Here is a 26,515-nt window from a genome sequence, read left to right as displayed (position 1 = left end):
TTCCCACTCCCCTTCACCTGTTTTGCCCATCCCTCACGCCCCTCCAGCAGTCACTAGTTCCCTGTATTTATGGGCCTGTTTCCATTTTGTTTGCATGTTTTGACTGTTAGATTCCACCTATAAGTGAAATCGAGTTATTTCTCTGACTTAGTTCACTCAGCATAATACCTCCTAGGTCTATCCATGTTGTTGCAAATGGCAAGATCTCACTCTTTTTTATGACTACTATTCCATCGTGTGTATGTATGTCCGTGTGCGTGTATGGACACACACACACACACACACACACACACACACACACACACACCCCACATCTTCTTCATCCTGTTGATGGACACTTGGGCTGCTTCCATGTCTTGCCTGTTGTAAATGATGCTGCGGTAAATATAGGGGTGCGTGTATCTTTTTGAATTGGTGTTTTGTTTTCTTTTGGTAAATATCCAGTAGTGGAATTACTAGATTATATGGTAATTCTATTTTTTTTTTTTAATTTTTTTAAATGTTGATTTATTTTTGAGAGAGAGAGACAGAGCAAGAGCAGGGGAGGGGCAGAGAGAGACAGAGGGAGACACAGAATCTGAAGCGGGCTCCAGGCTCTGAGCTGGCAGCACAGAGCCCGACGCGGGGCTGGACCCCATGAACCGCGAGATCATGACCCAAGCCGAAATTGGATGCTTAACTGACTGAGCCACCCAGGCGCTCCATATGGTAATTCTATTTTTGATTTTTTGAAGAACCCTCATACGGTTTTCCACAGTGGCTGCACCAGTTTACATTCCTACCAGCAGTAGGCAGTGGTTCCTTTTTCTCCACATCCTCATCAATGCTTATTATTCATCTTTTTGATACTAGCCATTCTGACAGATAGGATGTGATATCTCATTCTGGTTTTGATTGGCATTTTCCTGATGGTAAGTGATGTTGGGTGTCCTTTCATGTCTCTTGGCCATTTATATGTCTTCTTTGGAAAAATGTCTGTTCAGGTCTTTTGCCGGCTTTTGAATTGGGTTATTTGTTTTTTTTTGGTGTTAAGTTATATGTAAGTTGTTTATATGTTTTGGATATTAATCTCTTCTCAGATATATCATTTGCAAATGTCTTCTTTTAAGGAGGTTGCCTTTTTATTTCACTGATGGTTTCCTTTGGTGTGCAAAAGCTTTTTATTTTAGTGTAACTCCAGTAGTTTATTTGTTCTTCTGTTTTCTTTGCCTGAAGAGATAGATGTAGAAAAATGTTTCTAAGGCCAGTGTCGAAGAGATTACTACCTGTGCTCTCTTCTAGGATTTTTAGGATTTCGGATCTCACACTTAGGTCTTTAATCCATTTTGACTTTATTTTTGTGTGTAATATAAGAAAGTGGTCCAGTTTTCCCAGCACCAAGTTATTAAAGAGACTGTCTTGGGGCATCTGGGTGGCTCAGTCAGTTAAGTGTCTGACTCTTGATTTTGGCTCAGGTCATGATCTCACAGTCGTGAGTTCTCTCTCTCTCTCTCTCTCTCTCTCTCTCTCTCTCTCTGCCCTTCCCCTTCTTGCACGTGCACACAAGATCTCTCTCTCAAAGTAAATAAACTTTAAATAAAAGAAAGACTGTCTTTCCCCCGTTGTATATTTTTGCCTCCTTTGTCAAAGATTAATTAACCATATAAGCAGGGGTTTCTTCCTGGGCTCTCTCTTCTGTTCCATTGATCTATGTGTCTTTGTGCCACTACCATACTATTTTGATTACTATAGCTTTGTAGTGTATCTTGTGGGATTGTGATACCTCCAGCTTTATTGTCACTGGTTTTGAATTTAATTCCACTCTGGTCAGAGAACATACTCATCAGTATTCCAGTCTTTTGAAACTTTTTTCATAACCCCTGGATACAGTTATTTTGATGGATTTTGCATGTGTATTTGGAGAAAAAAATGTGTGTTCTATAGTTGGGTGCAGTGATGATCTATAAGTTTCATTTTAGTTAAAATGGTTCATTTTAAGGGTTCAGAGTTTGTATTGTTTCACTGATTTTTTTTTTTTATGGTCGAATTGTTTCACCAACTAAGAGAAGTGTGTTAAAATCTCTAACTCTGTAGTTTTGTCCATCTCTCAGTTTCTGATTTTGCTTCGTGTGTTTTGTAGCCTTTGTTAGATACGTATGCGTTTGTAATTTTTACATCATTTTGCCATATTGACCCTTTTATTATGGCTCTCTCTGTCTTTAATAGTGTTCTCTTTTTGTTTCCAGTTTGTATTCAAATTCCAGTTAATTAGCATCAAGTGTAATATTCATTTCAGGTGTAGAATTTAGTGGATCCTCATTTACATACAACACATGCAACACCCAGTGCTGATCACAAGTGCCCGCCTTCATACCCATCACCCATCTAAGGCATCCCTTTGCCCACCTCCCCTCCAGCAACCCTCAGTTTGCTCTCTAGAGGTGAGAGTCTCTTACGGTTTGCTTCCCTCTCTTTTTTTTTCCTTCCCCTTTGCTCGTCTATTGTGCTTCTAAAAATTCCACACGTGAGGGCAGTCATACAGTAGTTCTCTTTTTCTGATTTATGTCACTTAGTATAATACACTCTACCTCCATCCACATCTATTTCGTAGAGTCTCTTTTTATCTGATACTAGTTTAGCCACTCAATCTTTCTTAGGCTTTGCATGATATATTTGTATGTCTTTTATTTTTTTTAACGATGCGTATTTAGAATAGGTGTCTTGTTGACAGTGTATAGTTGGATCTTTTCTTTTTATGTGATCTGCCAACATCTGCCTTCCGATTTTGGGGTAGTACATTCACACACAGTGTAGTTATTAATACGGGTGTGTTTACATTCATCATCGTGCCTTTGGGTCTTCTCTCTTTGCTCATCTGTTGTTTTCTGTAATATTTTGGGCAGATTAAATATTTTTTGGTGTTTTGCTGTAATGCCTCTCATGACTTCGGGCTGCCGCTTTTTTAGTCCAGGCCCTGGGGTCTTTGCTACGTCTGCATAGTCAAGAGATCTGCCAAAGATGTGGGTAGGGTTTATAGTCCTAGTTAGGGACGGACCCTCTGTGGCTCCCTTACCTTTGGTTTTTCTCCCCTAAATTTCCGGTGGTGTTTCCGACCTTGAGTTGTGACCTTTGACACTTCAAACTGTGTTTGGGTTAAGTAATAGCACTGAGTCAACAGAGAATCAAACTCACAAATCTTACCCTGTGCCATTAATGGTGAGCCAGGGATTTGGGAAAAACTTAGATTAATCTTACTTCTGTGGCTTTCTGGCTTCCAGGATTTCCACCCTAAATTTCCTGTTCCCCAGCCCTGAACAGTTTTGACTTTTTCTTGCCAGATCTGGAAGGGGGGTTAATTTGGGAAGCACTCTAATGCAAAAGAAATCTTTAAAAGTTGTGCACAATTCTCATGCCCACTTGTAATCTCTCCCTCTCTCCCCTTCTTCATGTCCCACACCCGTCCCCAAGCAACTACTGGTCTACTTTCTGTCACTCTACAGGACTTTTTTTTAATTAAAAAAAAATTTTAATGCTTAATTTTGAGACACAGAGAGACAGACACAGAGTGCAAGCAGGGGAGAGGCAAAGAGAGAGGGAGGCCCAGAATCTGAAGCAGGCTCCAGGCTCTGAGCTTTCAGCACAGAGCCCGATGCGGGGCTCGAACTGACGAACCATGAGATTGTGATCTGAGCCAAAGTCAGACCCTTAACCAACTGAGCCACCCAGGGGCCCCTAAAACTTTTTTTACATTATATGGTGTTTTTTCTTTCCCTTGGCTGTCTTATTTTACTCAGTATAGGTTGAGATTCACCCGTGTTGCATCTATCCATAGTTCATTCCTTTTTATTGCTAATTAGTATTCCAGTGTGAATATACTACGATTTGTTTATTCGTTCACCTGCTGACGGGTTTGTCCAGCTTTGGGCTATTACGAGTGAAGATGCTGAATATTCTTATATATGTGTGTGTATTAGCATACACCTTCATTTTCCTTAGGCAAGAATAACACATGGAATGGTTGGATCTTGTGGTTGGCATATGTGTGTTACTTTTTATTCATTTTTTTCCACTGGTGCGTATTTAAGTCTATAAATACATTTTTATTTTTATTTTCATTTTTTTAAAATTTTTTTACATTTTATTTATTTTTGAGAAACAGAGTGAGACAAAGCGTGAGTGGGGGAGGAGCAGAGAGAAGGAGACACAGAATCTGAAGCAGGCTCCAGGCTCTGAGCAAGCGGTCAGCACAGAGCCTGACGCGGGGCTCAAACCCACAAACTGTGAGATCATGACCTGAGCCGAAGTCAGACCCTCAACCGACTGAGCCACCCAGGCGCCCCTATAAATACATTTTTAAAATAGGTTTTATTTTTCACCTAACTTTTAGGTTCACAGCAAAATTGAGCAGAAGATACAGAGAGTTCCTCTAGACTACACCCACGTGCAGGCACACACACAGCCTTCCCTGTCAACATTTGATACTAGAGTGGTACTTTTGTTGCAGTCGATGAACCCACCGGGATACATCATCATCGCCTAGTGTCTATACTTCAGAGTTTCCTCTTGCCGTTGTGCATTGTAGGAGTTTGTACAAATTTGTAGTGGTATGTATCTACCATTACGGTATGATCCAGAACAGATTGCCTTAAAATTCTCCGTGCTCTACCTGTTAATTCCCCCTCCCCTCTAAACACTGTCAACCAGCGATCCGTTTGTCTCCATAGATTTGCCTTTCCCAGGATGTCAGGTGGAATCTTAGAGCTTTCAGCTATTTCAGATTCACTTCTTTCACTTAGCAATGTGCATTTAAAGTTCCCTCAGGGCTTGTTAGCTCTGTTCTTTTTAGCACTGGACGATAGTCCATTGTCTGGATGTACCACAGTTTATTCATCCATTCAACTTGATGGCTTCCAAGTTTTGACAATTATGAATAAAGCTGCCGCAAACATCTGTGTGATGATTTTTGTGTGGACGTACGTTTTCCACTCATCTGGTAAGTGCCAAGGTGCACTATTTACTTTTGTGGCTTTATAAGAAACTGCCAGACTATCTTCCAAAGTGGCCATACCATTTTGCATTTTCAGCAGCAGTGAATTGAGGCTTCCAGTTATATACTCACTGGCAGTGATGTTGACCTTTGGGATTTGGGCCATCCTAATAAGTGTAGTGATATCTCATTTTGATTTGCAGTTCACTAAGGACATGTGATGTTGAACACCTTTTCGGAGGCCTGTTTGCTATTAGTATATTTTCTTCGGTGATGTGTCTGTTCAGGGCTTTTGTCCATATTTTAAACACATTGTTTTCTTATTGTTGGCTTTGACGAGTTCCTTTGCCACATATATTTTTTACAAATATTTTCTCCCTGACTCCTCTTATTCTATTGACGCGGCTTGCACAGAGCAGAAACTTCATTTAGGAGTTTGCTAGTTTTGCGTTTACATTAAGGTCTATGCTTTGAGTTCATGTTTGCGAAAAGCTTAAACTCTCCGTATGGATTTTTTTTTTTTTCGCATGTGAATGTCCGGTTGTTCTAGCACCGACTGTCTTTGCTTCATTGTATTGCCTTTACCCCGTTGTCAAAGATCGGCTGATTATATTTGCTTGAGCCCTATTTCTCACGTCTTTATTCCACTCCATTGGTCCATCTCTTCTGTCGCCAATTCTACACCATCTTGAATACTGCAGCTCTATAGAATAGGTCTAGGTGTTGCTTAACGCGTCTTCCAACCTTGTAATTCTCCTTCAATACTGTGTTGGCTCTTCTGGGTCTTTTGCGTTTCCGTAGAAACTTTTAAATCCATTTGTCGATATCCACCAGATGTCTCGCTGGGATTTTGATCGGGATTGTGAGGGACTGACATCTTGACAGTCTTGAGGCTTTTTATCCCTGAACATAGACTCTTAGGGGGTGCTAATGTAAATGGTAATGCTGTCGTAATTTCCAATTCCACTTGTCCATTGCTAGTGTATAAGGGAGCAATATACTTTTCTGTATCAATTTTGTGTTCTGCATCCTTGCTATAATTGTTTATTAGTTCCAGGAGGTTTTTTGATTGATTCTTTGGGGGTTTCTACATAGACAATCACATCATCCACCAACAACGTTTTATTTCTTCCTTTGCAATCTGTACCCATTTGCGTTAGCTGGGACTTACAGTACAGTGTTGAAAAGGAGTGCTAAGAGGTTCCTGATTTTAGCGGGAAGGTTTTATGTGTCTCACAAAGATACTAGTTAGATGTCCTTTCTCCAGTTGAGGAATTTCTTCTATATTCCTGGTTTGCTTGAGAGTTTTTATTATAAACAAGTATTGGATTTTATCAAATGCTTTTTCTCTGTATCTTTTGATAGTCTTATGTGATTTTTCTGTAGTTTTTTTCATGTAATGGATTAATTTCCCAGGGTTGAACCTTTCCTACATGCCTAGTATGCTTGACCACGGCGTCTAATTCTTTTTATGCATTTGTTGCATTTGACTTGCTAATATTTTTGGAGGATCTTTGGCGTTGATGAAATATATCAGTCTGTAGTTTTCCTGTAATATCTTTGTCTGATTTTGGTATTAAGGTAACGATGGCCTCATAGAATGAGCGAGGAAATATTCTCATCGCTTTTGTCCTCTGGAAGCTATTGTAAAGAAGTAATATAATGCCTTTCTTAAACGTTTGGTAGAATTCACAAGTGAACACATCTGGGCCTGGTGCTGCTTCAAAAGATTAATGATTCAGCTTCCTTAATAGATACAGGCCTAGGGCCCCTGGGTGGCTCAGTCAGTTAAGTGTCCGACTCTTGGTTTGGGCTCAGGTCATGATCTCACAGTTGGTGAGATTGAGCCCTGCGTCAGGCTCTGTGCTGGCAGTGCGGAGCCTGGTTGGGATTCTCTCTCTGCCCCTCCCCTGTTCGTGCACGCTCTCGGACTCTCTTTCTCTCAAAAAAAGTAAACTTGAAAAAAATACAGATGTAGGCCTATTCAGATTGTTTCTTCTTGTATGAGTTTTAGCAGATTGTGTCTTTCAAAGAATTGTTCCATTTCATCTAGATTATTAAATTTGTGGGCCTGGAGTTATTCATGGTATCCATTTGTTATTCCTTTCGTGTCCATAGTATCTGTATTGATGTCTCCTTTTTCTTTCCATTTTATGGAGCTATAATTGACATACAGCACCGTAAAATTTTAAGGTATACATCATAATGACTTGACTTAATATTACAAAATGATTACCATAGTAAGTTTAGTTAAAATCCATTACCTGTTAGAGGTTTTTAAAAAATGGGGTTTTTTCCCTTGTGATGAAAACTTTTAGGGTTTATGCTTTTAGCAACCTTCAGATAGGTCACATAAGCAGTGTTAACAATATTCACCGTTCCATCGCCAGTACTTATTTACCTTATCATTGGAACTTTGAGCCTTCTGGTCCCTTTCATCCAGTCCCTCCATCCCTGGTAACCACAAATTCGATCTCTTCCTCTGAGTTGTTTTTACATCTACCTACAAGAGAGATCATACAGTATCTGTCTTTGCCTGACTTATTTCACTTAGCATAATGCCCTTGAGGTCTGTCTGTGTTGTCATAATGGCAAGATTTCATTCTTTTTTATGGCTGAATAATATCCTCCCCCCCTTATACACGACCCGGTTTCTTTATGCATTCATCCATCGATGGACCCTTGTTTCCACGTATTCGCTATTGTAAATGCTGCTGCAGTGAACATGGTGCAGATCTCTCCGACAGGCTGATTTTGTTTTCTTCAGATATATGCCCAGAACTGGAATTGCGAGGTCCTGTGGTAGTTCTGTTTTAGATGTTTTGAGGACCCTCCTTACTGTTTTCTATACTGGCTGCGCCAGTTTACAATCCCAACGACAGTGCACAAGGATTCCCTTTCGTCCACATCCTCACTTCTTATCTCTCGTCTTTTTGATGCCAGGAATTCTAACGGGCATGAGGTTGTATCTGCTTGTGGTTTTGATTTGCATTTCACTAGCGATGAGCGATACTGGACATCTTTTCACGTATAGGTTTCTCCTGCTCTCTGAACGTAGAGGGTTCCTATGAAGTCTTCTGTGAGCCAAAATGGCTTAAAGAAGCAATTACCAGGACGCCTGGGTGGCTCGGTTGGTTGGGCATCCGACTCTTGATTTTGACTCAGGTTATGATGTCACAGTTGTGAGATCAAGCCCCGCATCCGGCTCTGTACTGAGTGTGGAGCCTGCTTAAGATCCTTTTTCTCCCTCTCCCTTTGCCGCTCCCTCTGCTCACGTGCTCCCTCTCTCTCTCTCTCTCAAAAAAAAAAAAAAAAAGCAGTTACCAGTCATTTATATGGAACATTTTTGACTGTTTTGACTGTTCCCAGACCCAGAAATTCCTCTCTCTTAGGCTTTCTGCTACCTAGGACACATCTTGCTCGTGGGTGCACAGATGAAGCACAGGTGCTCCCAGCCACGGTTAAGGCTATAGTGGCTTCAGCACTGAGATGCTGCCTTCAGTTCCGGAGCTTAGCCGTTGGCCCCTTGGGGCGCGCGCTGCCTCTGTCACGGCTCACCGCAAAACGAAAGCTAAATGCTATTTTCACTTTTCACCTTTTCTCATAAAAGTGAAAACGCTCTTCGGATTTCTTGTGGCTTAGCAAATGCCTGGACTCACGTACGTTCTTTGTAAAAGTTAAGCGGTGTAGCACGCACTTTCAAAAAGCAGGTGGTGCCTTGGGGCGCCCGGGTTGCTCAGTCGATTGAGCATCCGCCTTCGGCTCAGGTCACGATCTCCCAGTTCGTGAGTTCGAGCCCCGCGTCGGGCTGTGTGCTGACAGCTCAGAGCCTGGAGCCTGCTTCGGGTTCTGTGCCTCCCTCTGTCTCTGCCCCTTCCCTGCTCATGCTCTCTCTCTGTCTCTCAAAAATGAATAAAGTTAAAAAAAAAAAAAAAAGTGGTGCCTCTAACTGTTGGCTATTTGAGTACAGGTGTACCTCTCTCCAGGTGGGTTTTTATGCTCCTGGTATTTGTGTGGTTTTTACAAATTGAAGGTTTGTAGCAACCCTGCATCAAGTCTGTTAGCACTGTGTCTCTTTTTTATTATTTTTAAAAGCTTTTAGGGGCGCCTGGGTGGCTCAGTCGGTTGGGCGTCCGACTTCAGCTCAGGTCACGATCTCGCGGTCCGTGAGTTCGAGCCCCGCGTCGGGCTCTGGGCTGATGGCTCAGAGCCTGAAGCCTGTTTCCGATTCTGTGTCTCCCTCTCTCTCTGCCCCTCCCCGTTCATGCTCTGTCTCTCTCTGTCCCAAAAATAAATAAACGTTGAAAAAAAAATTAAAAAAAATAAATAAATAAAATAAAAGCTTTTTAATGTTTATTTTGAGAGAGCGCATGAGAGCGTGCAAACGGGGGAGAGTCAGAGAGGGAGCGAGAGAATCCCAAGCACAGAGCCCGATGTGTGGCTTGATCCACACATCCCAAGACCGAGAGCTCAGGACCTGAGCCGAAACCAAGAGTCCCGATGCTTAACTGACTGAGCCACCGGGCACCCCAGCGCTATTTTTCCAACAGCCTTTACTCACTTCATTTCTCTGTGTCATATTTTGGTAATTCTCACAATATTTCAAACTTTGTCATGATTATGCCTTATTCCTCATCTTTGGAGGAAAGTGTTTCATCTGATTTTAGAATTTTAAGTCAACCTGTCATTCTTGAAACAATCACCAGCTCATGATTTTGTGCCCTTTTTATACATTGTTGTGTTTATTTGGCCTAACTTTGTAACCACGATCCTGAAAGATACTGGTCTGTAGTTGTCTTTTCTTGTAATGTCTGTGTCTGATTTTGGTGTCAGGGTGATGTTGGCCGGATAAAGTACATTAGGAAGTAGTCAGTCTTAAACACTTCGCTGGAAGAGTTTGTATGTCATTAGTATTATTTCTTCCCTAAAGGTTTGGTAAACTTTCTACATGAAGCCACGTGGGCTCTGAGTTTTCTTTGTGGAAAGGTTTTAAAATACGAATTTATTTTATTTCTTTGATACAGGGCTATTCAGATATCTTCTTAGATCAGCCTTGTTTTCTCTTTCAAGAAATTTGTCCTATTTCACTTTAATTTTTTAATTTATTGGCATAAAGTTAATAATACTCTCTTTTAAAAAAATTAATGTTTATTTTTGAGAGAGAGAGAGAGAGGGAGACACAGCATCTGAAGCAGACTCCAGGCTCCGAGCTGTCAGCACAGAGCCTGCCATGGGGCTCAAACTCTGACCATGAGATCAGGACCTGAGCCAAAGTCAAGACGCTTAACTGACTGAGCCACCCAGGCGCCCCTCTTGTATTTTAATTGTGTGTAGAATCTGTGTACCAATCTGATAGTCTGCTTTCATTTAATTTTCGTATGTACCGAGAAGCGAATTTGCTGGATGATCTTGGGTATTGGTAGGTTTTTGGAACCTGTTTCTGTGGTGGCTGCATTGTTTTACGTTCCCACCAACAGCACTCGGGATTCCAGTTTCTCCTCATCCTGACCAGTACTTTGTTTTCTGGCTTCTTTTGTTTCCATATAGTTGCCTTACAGTGTTACTTTAGTTTAGGGTGTGCAACATAGTGGTTCAATTTCTCTGTACCTTATGCCGGGCTCACCACAAGCGTAACCTCCGTCTGCCAACCCACAACACCATTATGATATTGTTGGCTGTGTTCCCTGTGCTGTGCCTTTTATTCCCATGACTGACTCATTCCATACCTGGAAGCCTAGATCTCCCACTCCCCTTCACCCATTTTGCCCAACCCCCTACCCCCTCCTCTCTGGCAACCATCAGTTTGTTCTCTGTGTTTAAGGGCTGATTCTACTTTTTATTTTTTAGATTCCACATATGATGGAAGTCGTACGGTGTTTGTCTTTCTCAGTTTGACTTATTTCACTCAGCCTAATACCCTCTCTGTCCATCCATGTTGTTGCAGATGGCACAATCTCATCCTTCTTTATGCCTGCGTAATATTCCACCGTGTATATACCCATTTTCTTTATCTCGTTATCTATTGATGGACACTTAGGTTGCTTCCATATCATGGCTATTATAAATAAGGCTGCAGTAAACCTGGGGGGGGGGGCATATACCTTTTCAAATTAGTGTTTTCATGTTCTTTAGGTAAACACCCCATAGTGGAATTATTGGGTGATATTTCTGTTTTTAATTTTTTGAGGAACCTCCATACTGTTTTCCATAGTGGCTGCACCAGTTTACATTCATTCTGGGTTTATTCGTTAGGTTTGTTTTTCTGATAGTGCCCATCCTGGTGGGTGTGAGGTGGTAGCCTGTTGTGGTTTTCGTTTGCATTTCCCTAACAGTCAGTGATGAGCATCTTTTTATGAGCCTATTGGCCATGTGTTTATCATCTCTGCAGAAATACGTGTTCACGTATTTTGCCAATTTTGGGGGGTTTGTGTTGTTTTATAGGAGATACTTATACACTCTTTATATTAATCCCTTATCAGAAACATGATTTGGAAATATTTTCTCCCATTCCTGGGTTGCCTTTTCACTCCAGTATTTGCGTCCTTTGATTTGTGGAAGTTTTTAATTTTGATACAGTCTCGTGTATCTCTTTTTACTTTTCCTGCTCATGCTTTGAGCAAGTAATCACATGATCCCATAACAGGAAGCTTTTCCCCTTTTTTCTTCTAAGAATTTTACAGTTTTAGCTGTTTAGGGCTTTGGTGCATTTTGAATTGGTTTTTGAAAGATGTAAGGTAAGAGCCCAACTTGATTCTTTTGCAACGACATGGGGATTTCCTAGCACCACCTGTTGGAAAGATGTCCTTTCCCTGTTGAGTGGTCTTGGAACCCTTGCTGAAATCCTTTTGACCATATATATGAGTGTTGATTTCTAGGTTTCCTATTTTATTCTGTTGGTCTCTATATTTGTCTTTGTAATTGATTTTTATTTCATATCATTCATTGTTAGTGCATAGAAATAAAATTTCACAAAAATTAGTTGTGTCTGCAACTTGGCTGAATTTGCTTATTGCTTCTTAAGCATTTTCTTTGTGGAATCTTAAGGGTTTTCCACAAATAAAATCATAATATGTGTCAACATTTTTACTTCTTTCCAATTTGGGTGCCTTTTTTTCTTGCCTCATTTCTCTGACTCAGACATTCAGTACTGTGTTTAATAGACATGGCAAAAGCAGGCATCCTTACGTTGTTCCTGCTGATGGAGGGAGAGTTTCCAGTCTTCCACCATCGAATATGATGTTTGCCGTGAGCTTTTCACATATGGCCTTTATTTTGTTGAGATATTTTCCTTTTATTCCTGGTTTGATAAGTGTTTTTATCATGCAAGTTTATTCAGTTTTGTCCGTTGCTCTTACTGAATTGAGATGATCATGTATTCTTTTCTTCATTGTGTTGTGGTATATTACATTGGTTGATTTTCTATGTTGACCCATCTTTGCGTTGTAAGAATAATTCTCCCTTGGTCATGGTGTATAAGCCTTTTATTTTGCTATTGAATTCTGTTTTGTTGAGGATGTTTGCATCAGTGTTCATCAGGGATATTGGCACTTAGGTTTTCTTTTCCTTTAGTATCTCTGTCTGGCTTTGGAATCAGGGTAATGCTTGCCTTCTAGAATGAATTTGGGGCTGTTCCCTACATGTTAATTCTTCTTTAAATATTTGGTTGAATTTTCCAATGGAGCCATCTGGTTCTAAGCTTTCCCGTGTTCATTCTTCTTTGTAATTACTTTTGTAGTTTAGATTTCTGTTCATGATTCTGTCGTGGTAGTTTGAGGGTTTCTGGGCATTTGTCCACTTCATCTAGGTTATTTTTTTACATATACTTTTTCATAGTATTCTTTTAAAGTCCTTTATATTTCTATAAAATCATTTGTAATACCCCCTTTTTCTCTTGATTTTGGTAAATGTATTAGCAAAGGTATGTGGTCATGGTCCTGGACTTTTCCTTGTTGAGAAGTTTATTGTTACTGATTTGATCTCCTTACTAGTTACAGGTCCATCAGATGTTGTGTTTTTCTCATTTAGTAATGGTAGGCGTTTTCCTAGGAATTTACCCACTTCATTTAGCTTATCCAATTTGCTTGCCTACAAATATTCATAGCTTTTTCTTAGAGTCCTTTTATTTCTATAGGGCCAGTAAGATTGTCCCACTTTCATTTCTGATTCTAGCTGAGTCTTCTACTTTTCTTAGTTAATGAAGCTAAACCTTGTCCATTTTGATCTTTTTTGAAGACCAGCTCTCTAATTTTTCTCTCTTTATTGTTTCCTTCTTTCTGTTAGCTGTGAGTTTAGTTTGATCTTTTTCCAGTTCTTTAAGTTGTAAAGTTAAGATTTCTTTTTTAATGTATGCATTTGTAGCTATGATTTTCCCTTCTAGCACTGCTTTACCTACAGATCTCATCAGTTTTGATATGCTGTGTTTTTGTTTTCATTTGTCTCTAGGTATTTTCTTATTTCCCTTTTGATTTCTTCTTTGATCTATTTTATGTTAATTTCTCCTTAGTTGTGGGTTTTCCTGTTTTCCGCTATTGTCTGGTTTTCTTGCATTGTGACTGGAAAAGCAGTTTGTATGACTTAACATAGGCCCCGCTGATGTATAATTATAATGTTCTAGTCTTCTGTCTCCTTATTGGTGATCTTTTCAGTTGTTTTGTCCATTATTAAAAGTGTGTATTGAAGCCTCTTAATGTTATTGCAGAGCTATTTCTTTTGATTCTCAGTGTTTGCCTCCTATTTAAGAGCTCTGATGTTTGGTGCATGTGTGTTTGTAATTGTTAGGTCTTCTTAGTGTGTTAATACTTTTATCATATTACAGTGACTTGTAATCATTTTTTACTTAAAGTCTTTTTTTTTTTTTTTTCCTGTTATTAGTATAGCCATCCCTGCTCTCTCTTGGTTACTCTTTTGGCCTGGAATATCTTGTTTCATCCTTTGACTTTTTACCTGTGCACATCCTTAGATTTCAGGCGAGTCTGTTACAGGCAGCATATAGTTGGGTCGTGTGTTCTGAAGCCATTCTGTCAAGCTGTCTTTCGATAGGGGATTTTTTTTTTTTAAACTTTTTTTATTTATTTCTGAGACAGGGAGAGACAGAGCATGAACAGGGGAGGGTCAGAGAGAGGGAGACACAGAATCCGAAACAGGCTCCAGGCTCTGAGCCGTCAGCACAGAGCCCGACGCGGGGCTCGAACTCACGGACCGCGAGACCATGACCCGACCCGAAGTCGGCCGCCCAACCGACTGAGCCACCCAGGCGCCCCTCGATAGGGGATTTTAATCTTCATGTCTTACAGCTTTGTTTGTTGTTCATTTCCTTCCCTACTCTTTTTGTGTTATTTGTAGTTGATGCATTTTGATTCTTTTTTTGGGTGTACGTTCTTTAGGACGTTTATGTAAACACCATGGTAACCACAAAAAAAAAAAATACCTAGGGGCTCCTGGGTGGCTCAGGTCATGATCTCACAGTCCGTGGGTTCGAGCCCCACGTTGGGCTCTGTGCTGACAGCTCAGAGCCTGCTTCAGAATCTGTGTCTCCCTCTCTCTGACCCTCCCCTGTTCATGCTCTGTCTCAAAAATAAACATTAAAAAAAATTTTTTTAAATACCTAAAGTTATTAAAACAATCTGTTTTAAACTGCTGCTAAGAGCTTAACTTCAACCACGTACAAAAACACTTTTTACAACTTCTACCTTCCCTTGATATTGCTACCAAAAAGTATATTGTGTACCCATAGGATTTTAAAGACAGTAGCAGAATTAAAAGTGAAGTTAGGAACCGAAATTATACAGGTTTTGTCTTTTAAATGTTTATTTTGAGAGAAAGATTGCCAGTGGAGGAAGGGCAGAGGGAAAGGAGAGAGAGCCCCATGACTGTGAGGTCATGACCTGAGCTGAAGTCAAGAGTCGGATGCTTAACCCTCTGAGCCACCCAGGCACCCCTAAAATTATACAGGTTTTTAAGTGTCTCCATATATTACCTTTAGCAGAGAACTTCATTTCTTTCTAACGTGCAAATATTGTCCAGTACCCTTCCAAACACTCTTTTAGTGTTTCTTGTAGGTCAAGTCTAATGGAAATGAACTCCCACAGATTTTGTTCGTCTTGGAACGTCTGTTTCTCCCACGTTTTTGAAAGACAATTTTACTGGAAATATGTTCAGTTGTCTGATTTTTTCCCTTCATTAATTTACATATATCATCCTACTGTCTTCTGACCTGCTAGGTTTTTGTTGAGAAATCCGCTCGTGATCTTATGGAGGATCCCTTCTGTGTGACGGACTGCCCTCTGCTTGCTCCTTTCTAGATATTTGACTTTGCACGGTTTGGTTTTAGTGTATTTTAACGTAGGTCTTTTGGAGTTTATCCTGTGGAAGTTTTGGAGTTTCTGGACACTATTACTTCAAATTAGTTCTCTACCCCCTTTTCGTATCCTCTGGGACTCATACAGTTCATCCCCTTGTCAGCTTGAAGTCCCTTCAGCCCTGTTCATTTTTTCCTTTTGCTTTTTCAACTTGATGATTTCCTGTGACCTGGCTTCCAAGTTCATGGATTCTTCTGCCTGTTCAAGGCTGCTGTTGAACTCTCAGTGAAGTTTCCAGTTTTGTTACTGCATTGTTCAGGTTCAGAATTGTGTTCAGGTGTCATTTTCGTGATTTTATGTCGTTATCTTGTCATGTCAGTATTTCTTAGTTTATTGAGCATATTTAAAGCCTTTAAAGTCTTTGTCAAGTAAATTAGAGTCCTGTTTCTACAGGTTTGGTTTTTTAGAGATACTTACTCTCCTTTGCATGAGTTGAGTTTCTTTGTTTGCCTTGTGATCTTTTGTTGAAAATTAAGCCTGTGGGGTCGGGGGACAGCCACCTGTCTGTGGACTGGCTGTGTGCAGAGGAAGACCTTCATTAGCCTGACATTTTTCTGGGGTGCATCTTCCCTGGACCCTGGTCTGTTCCATCATTCCTTCCCATCCCTCACCACCCCCGCATGTGTGGCTGCTTTTGGACATGTTGATTTTTCCCACCTCTGCTTTTTTTCAGGACCTCAGGTTTTGGTTATATTCCTCTGCCTGATCATTTCTTCCCCCCAGGTGCCCACAGGTCTGCAAACTCCATCACAGAACCGTGCCCCTCTTCCCACCAGTGCTCAGGCAGCAGCAGCCCCCAAATCAGTCAGAACATTGCCAGCACGTTCTGCTCTTTGCTTCCTGAGAGAGGAACCAGGACCCGGGCGGCCTCCTCCCAACCTCCCCACACGCTCACCAGGAGGGGGTGGGCGAGCAAAACCTCTGGGAAGTTTTGCAGCTTCCGGTACAGCTTTTATTTGGCTAAATGTTATCTTGGTTGCTGCTGCTTCTTAACTGGTTTTCCAAGTTCTCACAAAGTCATTTTTGTCTGTGGTGTTTTACTTGTCGTTCCTGGATGGGAGCAGGGCTGGACCTTCCCACTCTGCCCTCCTGCTTATGTCACTTGCTCCTTTGGCCCTCTGAGTATATTTTGGACAGTCCTAAAGACTCTGGCATTGGCGTTACCCATCGTGGACAGTTCATTTCTGCCATTTTATTTTATTCCCTCCAATCTAGGCCATATTTTTCCTGGGGGTTTTGTATGCTTTAATTTTTTTGTTGTTGTTGCAAATTGGGCATTAGAAAAAACATCTTTTGAGACCAGCTCTTGTCCAGGGAAGGTCTTCACTAATGTGCAGGGTGCGTTCTGAACCCTGGGGTCTCCCCAGGCATATTCTGAGCATGTGTCTTGCCTGAACCTATGTGTGTGGTTTTCAATTCCTTCATATACAAAGACTCCCAGAGACGGTCTCCCTAACTTTTTGAGGACAGAGCTGTTCTCTTGTAGTCCTTCATACAGAATCTCTGTTCCCAGCCTTCTGCAGGTCTCTAGTCCCCCAGCAGACCCCAGATGGGTTGGACTATCACAAAGTCTGCTCTGTCCAGTTTGAAATAGGGAATTGGGCTCCTGGATCCTTCAGACAGCATCTTACCATAAGCAAAACTGCCAGTACGTTTACAAGTAGCTGCGTACGGAGAACGCCCAAATGATCCCCAAGGAAAGACGCATGCTTAGAGAAGGGGCTCCTGGGTGGCTCAGTTGGTTGAGCATCTGACTTCAGCTCAGGTCATGATCTCACAGCTTGTGGGTTCAAGCCCCAAGTCAGGCTCTGTGCTGACAGCTCAGAGCCTGGAGCCTGCTTCAGAGTCTGTGTTTCCCTCTGCACCCCACACCTGTGCACGCATGCTCGCTCTCTCTCTCAAAAATAAATAAATAAAAGACCTGAGAAGACCTTAAGCCCTCACTCTGGGCTGATCCCAAATTTTGTTCCCTGTTAAATGTGTGGGTTTTTTTCCACTGGATATTCTATTGTTTGCTGTAGACCTTTGTTTTTCAGATATTTTAGCTAGTCTCTTTTTTTTTTTTTTTTTTTTTTTTTTTAATAAAAATGTTTCCTTTGCGGAACAAGGGCTTGGAGCTTCTTAATTCACCACCTTGCTGATGTCAGTCTCTCTGTCCCTGATTCTTTATTCTCTTTATCCCTTCAGGAGGCAGGAATCAAAACGAGAAGGAGACTCTTCACGAAGCAGGAATAAGGTGCCTTTCATTGGGAGAGTTTTCATGTTGGCAAATCAAGAGACATATCGTGAGCAAATTCACCAAAGATCAAGACTCCAAGATAAATATTCAAGGAAAGAGTTCTGAGTTCCCCGAACAGTGTGATTCCCCCTGTCAAGTGGGAGCAGGAATATGTATTCAGGCTTCCGTGGAAGACAGCTGTATAATGAACCTTATAGAGGATCATTCCAGTATTCTTGAAAATCAAGAATTTCTGGCTGGGAGAGTTCAGAATTCTTGGAGTAAAATATATCTCAGCGAAACACAGAATTACCAGAGAAGTTGTAAGCAGACTCAGATGAAAAACCAATTGTGTATATTTGCTCCATACGTTAACATCTTTAGTTGTATCTCACACCACCATGATGGCGATAAACCTCACAACGAAGACTGCGGTAAAGACATCTTAAAGGTGTCCCCTCTGGTCCAGCAGACCTACCACTGTCATCAGTGTGAGAAAGCATTCAACGATGGCCCCAGTCTTGAACTTCATCAGCAGGTACACTCGAGAAAGAAGTCCTCCGAGTACGGCGCACACGAGAAGGACGCCCGCTATAGCTCAGCTCTGCCCATTCCACAAAGTGTTTACACAGGAAAAAAACGCTATTGGTGTCACGAGTGTGGGAAGGGTTTCAGCCAGAGCTCAAACCTGCAGACTCATCAGAGAGTGCACACAGGGGAGAAGCCCTATTCGTGCCTCGAGTGTGGGAAGAGCTTTAACCAGACCTCCCATCTTTACGCCCATTTGCCCATTCACACAGGAGAGAAGCCCTACAGATGTGAAAGTTGTGGGAAGGGCTTCAGTCGTAGCACAGATCTTAACATTCACTGCAGAGTCCACACTGGAGAGAAACCTTACAAATGTGAGGTGTGCGGGAAGGGCTTCACCCAGAGATCACATCTTCAGGCCCACGAGAGAATCCACACCGGAGAGAAACCATATAAGTGTGGAGACTGTGGTAAACGCTTTAGTTGTAGCTCAAATCTCCATACCCACCAGAGAGTCCACACGGAAGAGAAACCGTATAAGTGTGATGAGTGTGGAAAGTGCTTCAGCTTGAGCTTTAACCTTCACAGCCATCAACGGGTCCACACGGGAGAGAAACCATATAAATGCGAAGAGTGTGGGAAGGGTTTTAGTTCAGCCTCAAGTTTCCAGAGCCATCAAAGGGTTCACACGGGGGAGAAACCATTTCGTTGCAACGTGTGTGGTAAAGGCTTCAGTCAGAGTTCCTATTTTCAAGCTCATCAGAGAGTCCACACTGGAGAAAAACCATACAAATGTGAGGTGTGTGGGAAGCGCTTCAATTGGAGCTTGAATCTTCACAATCATCAGAGGGTCCACACAGGAGAGAAACCTTATAAATGTGAAGAGTGTGGAAAGGGCTTCAGTCAGGCCTCCAATCTTCAAGCTCATCAGAGTGTCCACACTGGGGAGAAACCATTCAAGTGTGATGCGTGCCAGAAGCGGTTCAGTCAGGCCTCCCATCTTCAAGCCCATCAGAGAGTCCACACGGGAGAGAAGCCATATAAGTGCGATACATGTGGCAAGGCCTTCAGCCAGAGGTCAAATCTTCAAGTCCATCAGATCATTCACACTGGAGAGAAACCGTTTAAATGTGAGGAGTGTGGGAAAGAATTTAGTTGGAGTGCGGGGCTCAGTGCTCATCAGAGGGTGCACACAGGAGAGAAACCTTATACATGTCAGCAGTGTGGTAAAGGCTTCAGTCAGGCCTCCCATTTTCACACACATCAGCGGGTCCACACTGGAGAAAGGCCATACATATGTGATGTCTGTTGTAAAGGCTTCAGCCAGAGATCACATCTTGTGTACCATCAGAGAGTCCACACTGGAGGAAATCTGTAGAAATGTGAGGTGTGGGGGGTGGCCTTCGGTCAGAGTTCACATCTTCATCTCCATTGGAAAATCGACGCTAGTAATTGTAGAACGGTTCCTTCAGAACTCAGAAGCCTCAAGGAATCTTCACATGCAAGCAGTCTGTGAAGTGCTCTCTTTTAAGGACAGCTGGGTGCTGAGTTCTTTGCGAATCGGATTTCACAGACGAGAGAAAACCTTTTCCATAAATACGGCCAGTGTTTGTGCCAGCATTCTGAATGTCCCAATTTTTCGAGATGCAACATAAAAGCACTTCAAAATTCACCCCAGTCTACCCAGGAAAAAGGCCTTATAAATGAAGATTAGGGGCAGGACTTTAACAAAAGTATAGTGATGGACAAGTAAAATTAATGTCATTGGCAGTGTAACCTCCATGTAGGGAGGGATGTTTTTCACTACTTTATCTCTACTGTGTAGAAAAGTGCGCTTGGCTCATAGATGCCCAGCAATTACCGGACAAAATGGAGAAAATCTATCATTAGGACAGATACAGTAAAACCTTGGTTTTATGTGTGCCATACATGAGCATAATTCATTCCAGAAACATGCTTAATCCAAAGCAGTTGTATACCTAAGCCAATTTCGTCATAAGAAATAACTCGGATGATTTGTTCCACAACCCAAAAATATTCGGATAAAAATGATTACAATACTGTAATATAATACAAAATCATAAAATATAAGGAAAAATAAATTAACCTGCACTTACCTTTGAAAACCTTAGTGGCTGGTGTGAGGGAGACAAGAGAAAGGAGGGTTACTGTGTAGGATGACGGTCACTGTCACTAACGGAATCACTGCTATCTATTGGTTCAATGGACTCTTCTTCTGCACAGGGCCCTTGTATGTGGTCGCACGGATGTTGGCTACATACAGTATTAATAAACTCTTGTCATATACTGTATTTAATGTAACTGGCAAGAAGGCAGCAGAGGAAAGGGTCTCAATCTGTAGGCAGCCTGACCTAGAATGAAGCAAAGCCTTCTTAAGCTTACTCTTGTATGGAAAAGCAAAGGACTGTCCATAGGTGCTTTGAAGTGATAAAAATACACTAGTGCCTGTTGTGGGTACCTTCCAACATTCTGAAAAATCACTGATTTCCGCCGAACACCACAGCCTGAGACTGAGCATCTGAGCATGGGAATCCTTCGGTGAGAGAGAGAGAACCATTGGCTCACTTGTGATCACGTGACATTGGGCATCACCTACGACTCGTATTGCAAGACCTCCCTCGTCTATCAAGTTAAAACATATTAGAAACGTTTGCCTGTCTTGTGGAACATTTGCAGAACAAGATACTCGCAGTCCAAGGTTTTACTGTATTTGAAAATTCTACTCCCCTACCCTGAATTCATAATAACATACTTCAAAGGAATCCTGCAAGTAGCCTTAATGAGATTAATTTCAGGAGATACTCAAGTACAGAAAATTACATAATACTGCCATCCATAATAATGCAAATTGGGATGGCACTGGTGAATGGCCCCCATCCCCAATCTGGCCCTGGTTCTTTGTAGTGTGTCAGCCCTGTTGTACAGTGTAATATTTAATGTTATTAATTTGTATTTTATAGACTGAAAAATACTGTTTTTAAGCAATCTAATAACATGATACAATTTATATGCTTGGGAATTTTGGACCCTACTCCATTAAGGTAGATTTCACTGTTAACTCTTTAAAAGTGTTGAGTAGTTACTAATGACAAAAAGTTTTTTAGTAAACTTGAATTGTTAACAATTGGTTTCTTCTCCTTTTTCCATTTAGGCTTAGGTCAGCTTGCCTTCTCTCTGCATAAGTCCCCCATCCAGACCTCTGTAGGCAGGGGCTTTAGCAGATTTCAAGTACATTAATTTTGTCACACCCCGCCCCCCACCAAAGGGAGTATGGAGCAAGAAGCCTGTTGAATTTTATTGAAATTTCATTAAATGTAACAATTTAGATGGATTACCATTTGCACAGCATTCAGCATTCAGTGCCTCTTGTTAGGAGCGAACACCATTAGCTGGTCAATATATATCATAATACCCTTTGACCTGGCAATCATAGCACTAGAGGCTTTGCTTAAAAGATTATAGGGAAAGTGGGAGTGGACACAGGATGCTTATACTTAATTTTATAAAAAAAAAAAAAAAATGCTTAGCAAAATATTGGAGTAAATATGTTCTAATGATATACAACTGCAAAAAAAAGATAACGACCTTGATCTATAATGGCTGGTAGAGAACCATCTTTCATGAGAAAACTAGGTTAGCGCCCTCCCAGTATGTGTGGACCAACAAATATGTATACCTACAGATGTGCTTATGGATGGCTTTATCTCACCATATGTCACGGGAACCTGTTTACAGAGATGCATGAAAGGATGTTCATTGTTTCATTATTGGTTATAGCACAGTTTGCATTCATCAGGTGGGTTGACAAAACAGTTTATGGTTTATCTATTCAGTGCAATACTATGCAAAATCACATGAAAAATAAACTTATGGTTACTAATACTGGTAAATACCCAGGATATGCAAATAAGAGTGGCCAGAGTTTTGTAGGAGATAGATGCATGTCAATCTATTATGTCCCCTTTAAAAGTAATCAGATCATATTCATACCTCTAGATATACTGTGCTATGTATGTAGAATATTCTCATGTATACGTATGATACAATTACCTTTAAAAGGGGGGGTATTAGAGTAAAATTTTAACTTGTTTTGAGAGCATTTTAAAGCCTTTATTTTCAGCGTATTCTAAACATTCAGAAAAGATGCAAGAACAGAATTCCCATATATCCTTAGGTTATCCACTGTGATTACAGACCAACCAGATCATTCAACTGTATAATACCTGAGTTGAGAGGACCCACACAGCTTTGGTTCCTTGGGCATGTCTTTCCATCTCTGTGGTCGCAGAGCCACTTCATACTGACTGGACACTACGTGGAGGCTCAGAGTATCCTAACAAAAATCAGCAGAAGTACTATGGCCTCGTCTAATCTACCCTCAGAAGTTACAGTGTTAATTTGAGGAGGCAGTTACAAAAACCCATCCAGGATCAAAAAAAGGGAGCACGGACTCCACCTTTTGATAAGAGGAGCGTCAAGGAATTTGCAAACGTGTCTTAAGATTACCATACTTGGTTATAATGTTTTCTAATCTACAGCTTATTCAAATTCCACAGTTGTCCCATAATATGTTTATGACAGTTTTTTTTTTTTTTTTTTTTCTCTATTCCAGGATCTAATCTTAAGACAGGTCGTTAAGTTGTCCTGTTCCTTTAATCTTTAAATCTGGATCAGCTCCACGGTATTTCTCTTTCATGAAATCAGTACCTCTGAAAAGTATGGGCTATTTTGTAGACTATCCCTAAATTTTGGTGTGATTTCTCATGATTAGATTCAAATCAGTGTGGCAAGCATGTTCCATGAATGACACATACTTCTCAGTGCATTAAACCAGGAAACATATTTATCAGTGATCCTAGTTTTGATCATTTGAATAAACTGACAACTTCAAGGTTTCTCCACTATAAAATTGCTGTTTTGCCTTTGATATTAATAACTAGTTTGTGGGGAGATTTTTGTGTAACAACTACCTTATTACAATCTTTCACCTGCTAGTTTTATTGTTGATATCTTTGGTCTGAATCAGTTATTACTGCGATGATTGCAAAGCGATGGCTTTCTTGCTCCGTCATTCCTCCTATATCTAGCAATTGGCATTCCATCATTACAGGAGCTTTCCCTTCTCCCCTGTGTCTCTTTTCTATATGTATCATCAATATGAACACTTGATTTCTGGTCTAATAGCATTTTGGGTTTATCTTGTATACTGCCTGCTGCAGCCACAGATTCTACAAAGACCTGATTCCTTTGAGTGGAATGGTACTTAGAAACCAACATCTGCGTGCTATGTGTTATCATTATTGGGGTATCAGTCCTTCCTGTATATGTATGTATGTGAAAAATGAAGATACCTTCAACTTCAAATAAGTATGTCTAGTCTGTCCCTATTCCATATTAACTTCTTTTGCAATAGTCGGAAATCAGTTCCCACGATCATCAATCTGTTTACTGATTATTCAATCCTTTAATACACAGCAAGTAGTTTTGAGTTGCTAAACAATAGCATTGTGGGGGTAACTGGGTAGCTCGGTCAGTTGAGCATCCAACTCTTGATTTCAGTTCAGGTCATGATCCTACGGTCATGGGGTCATGCCCTGCATGAGGCTCTAAGCTGAGCATGGAGCCTGCTTAAGATTCTCTCTCTCTGTCCTCCCCCACTCGTGCGTGCTCTCTCTCAAAAAATAAAACAATAGCATTGCAAAAAATAAACCTGGCTGTGTTCAGGACTTGTTTACAAGAATTTTTCTCTTTAAACCAAGTATATAAAGTACTTTAAAAGTAACTTTGTCTATTTCTTTTTTGTTTCCATTCAATCTAGTTATATTATTCATTTGAAATAGATTCTTTTCTTTAATGTTTATATTCCCTTTCAAGCTCTCCGTATCTTGTGATTTACAAAAATTGGTAAATGAATTAAGTTCTGATGAAACTCTAGTTCCATAAGTACCCTAATATGTTTTTATTTGTATTGATTTCCTTTAGACATATGGTTAGACATATTTATTAAAGTTTTTTATTTACCTCCTTAGAAATATACAATAAGTACTTTTCATTTTTTTCATGAAATTAATCTTTATATTATATATTCCTTTGTGTAGATAGGCCACAGGAATGGGGAGGTTAAAATGCATGGTGGAAATTGGGTGGATTCACAGAAGTTTGGTGGTTTACAAATGGTCAAGTCTTTGTATTTTCTTTATATTTGAAATAATCCAGGATTAAAATAAAAAATATGTGTGTATATTTATGTACACATATAAATATAAATCTATACATCAATATATGAAAAGAGAACTAGTGAGTATAGACTTTTAGGGTCAGAGAAAGTTTACCAAACTCTGCAGTTGATGTGCAGTTGTAGTTGCTCTGAGACTTGGACAATTTACTGGAAAAAAGCTGCCTGTTGATGAGGCATTCTTAATAACTACCATGAAATTTCAATGAAGAAAGTTGTCCCCGACCAAGGATTCTAACTCTTCCAAATTGTCTCTTTTCTCTCACATTCCTTGTACTAGTTACTAGACTTGGACATGGGGTAGGTATCTGTTGTTCATTTTCCCTTCCAAACCATTATCTCCATCTCCCCTCTGCCCATTAATTTGCACAAACTACCCACTGTTCCTTCATGCAGCTATCAACCAATCTTCATTCTTCTTGTCCCTTGATTTTATCTCCAGAACGAGTCCTGTTACCCTGCCACTACTCTTGTCACACTACTTGAAATTATATCCACTTCCAAAAACCTGGACTCTCAGTTCTTTGACTGCTGTGCCACCAATGGTCTTGTCTTCCACATCACCTCAGCCCCTGACTCCAATGGTAACATCTTACTTACAAGAAAGTAACCAGAAACCCTCTATAATCTCAAACATTCCAATCCAATCACCAACTGTCATTTTACCAGCCTATATCCTCTTTATTCTCATTTTAATAACTTTTAGAACTCACAAGGACCTAAAATTCATCACTCCTACTCGCTTTCACTCTCCCACCTTAATTTCCCCTATGTGTGGAAAGAAGATGAGACTTCCCTTAAATCCCAATGCCCAAAACTGTGTCTCATGTCAATCTCTAACAGCAAGGAATACTTCACGAGTGTTTATGTTTCCCAGTCTATAGAAAGGCAGGGAAGAGGAAACTGGGTTAGGAATATATGCTAGATGAAGCAATCTACAGTTTGTGGTCCAAATAGGCTGTGACTTAAGTGTTTTTGCACACTAGCTCCAACCCCAATTTATTATCTTTCACGTAAGAGTCATATTGCAGTTCTAGTGAGAATAAGGCTATTACAGTAATAATGCCAACACTCAGGATTTTTACAAAATAATTTCAGGGGTGCCTGGGTGGCTCAGTTGGTTTAACATCCAACTCAATTTTGGCTCAGGTCATGATCTCACAGTTCATGGGATCAAGCCCCACATCAAGCTTGTGCTGAAAATGCAGAGCCTGCTTGGTATTCTCTCCTTCTCTCTGCCCCTCCCCTGCTTGTGCTCTCAAATAAACTTAAAAAAAAAAAATTTAAGACTTTGGAGATTGATCAGTTGCTATAATTAGTTATCTGTGCAACATCTCATGAATTACCGTGATGTAGTTGGAAAACACTGCTTTAGAGGTGAACTGCTTAGTGTGTAAATATATGTAAACAAGTAACCATATATGAAGTATAAGAATGAGAGAAGCATTTTAAATCTGCTGACCAAATGGTCCCTGTTGCACCAAACTCCAGCAGATGACAAGTATAAGTTCTAGACCAAATAGTACAAGAAAAACTATCCAAAGGCATTTGAGAGTGAACAAAAGGCACGCAGATTCTGGAGATGGTCAACACTTGGAAGAAAGAAATAACACAAGGTCAGTTTCCTGATTTTCATGGCTTTTACCCAGAGAGCAAGTCCAGTCTGCAGTATTTTGGTCAACTAAAACGTAGATGGAAAATCATAAGTTTTCCAACAAAATTGTTCAAGGCCTACACAACTGCTGCTGGAAAATAAAGTGTGTAGAATATCCTGGAAGAGGGCCAGAGAGGTGAAACCCCAAGTTCTGTATATAAGCATTTCCCAAATGTCTTGTTGACTCCTCAACTAGACAGAGGAGACAAATAATCCAAGCCAATACTAACAGAAGTTAATTAAAATTTGATCTACCACCCACAGGAAAGGGAACATTTTTGGTTTGAGTCCAGCTAAATTAAGTGCCTAATAAAAATATAAGAAAAGAAAATAGAGGAACATAATGGAATCCAGAGTTTCTGAATATATTAATCACAATGTCCAGGATATAATTCAAAATTACTAGATATGTGAGAAAACAAAAACAGGAAAACATGACTCATTTTCAAGAGAAAACACATCTATGGAGGTCAACACTGCAATGATCCAGATGTGGGAATTAGACAATGATTTTTTTTTTAATTTTTTTTTTCAA

The 26,515-nt window shown here is 40.5% G+C and overlaps 1 protein-coding gene across 2 annotated transcripts in view; it reads left to right on the top strand.

Annotated features, from left to right (window-relative positions):
* The window catches only part of ZNF235 (zinc finger protein 235), a 37,758-nt gene extending 13,885 nt beyond the window's left edge, over positions 1–23,873 (top strand). For both annotated transcript variants that reach the window (XM_025914941.2, XM_086690004.1), the window contains exon 5: positions 17,512–23,873. In XM_025914941.2, the coding sequence (XP_025770726.1) occupies positions 17,512–19,448 (1,937 nt within the window). In that variant the 3' untranslated portion in view covers positions 19,449–23,873. The remainder of the gene's footprint in view (positions 1–17,511) is intronic.
* The last annotated feature ends 2,642 nt before the right edge of the window (positions 23,874–26,515 follow it).

Source organism: Puma concolor, chromosome E2 (assembly GCF_028749965.1).
Source record: "Puma concolor isolate L17-30 chromosome E2, mPumCon1.1.hap2, whole genome shotgun sequence".
Classification (NCBI taxonomy): domain Eukaryota; kingdom Metazoa; phylum Chordata; class Mammalia; order Carnivora; family Felidae; genus Puma; species Puma concolor.
Note: the sequence above shows the minus strand (reverse complement) of the source record. Positions and strands in the feature narration are given on the sequence as shown.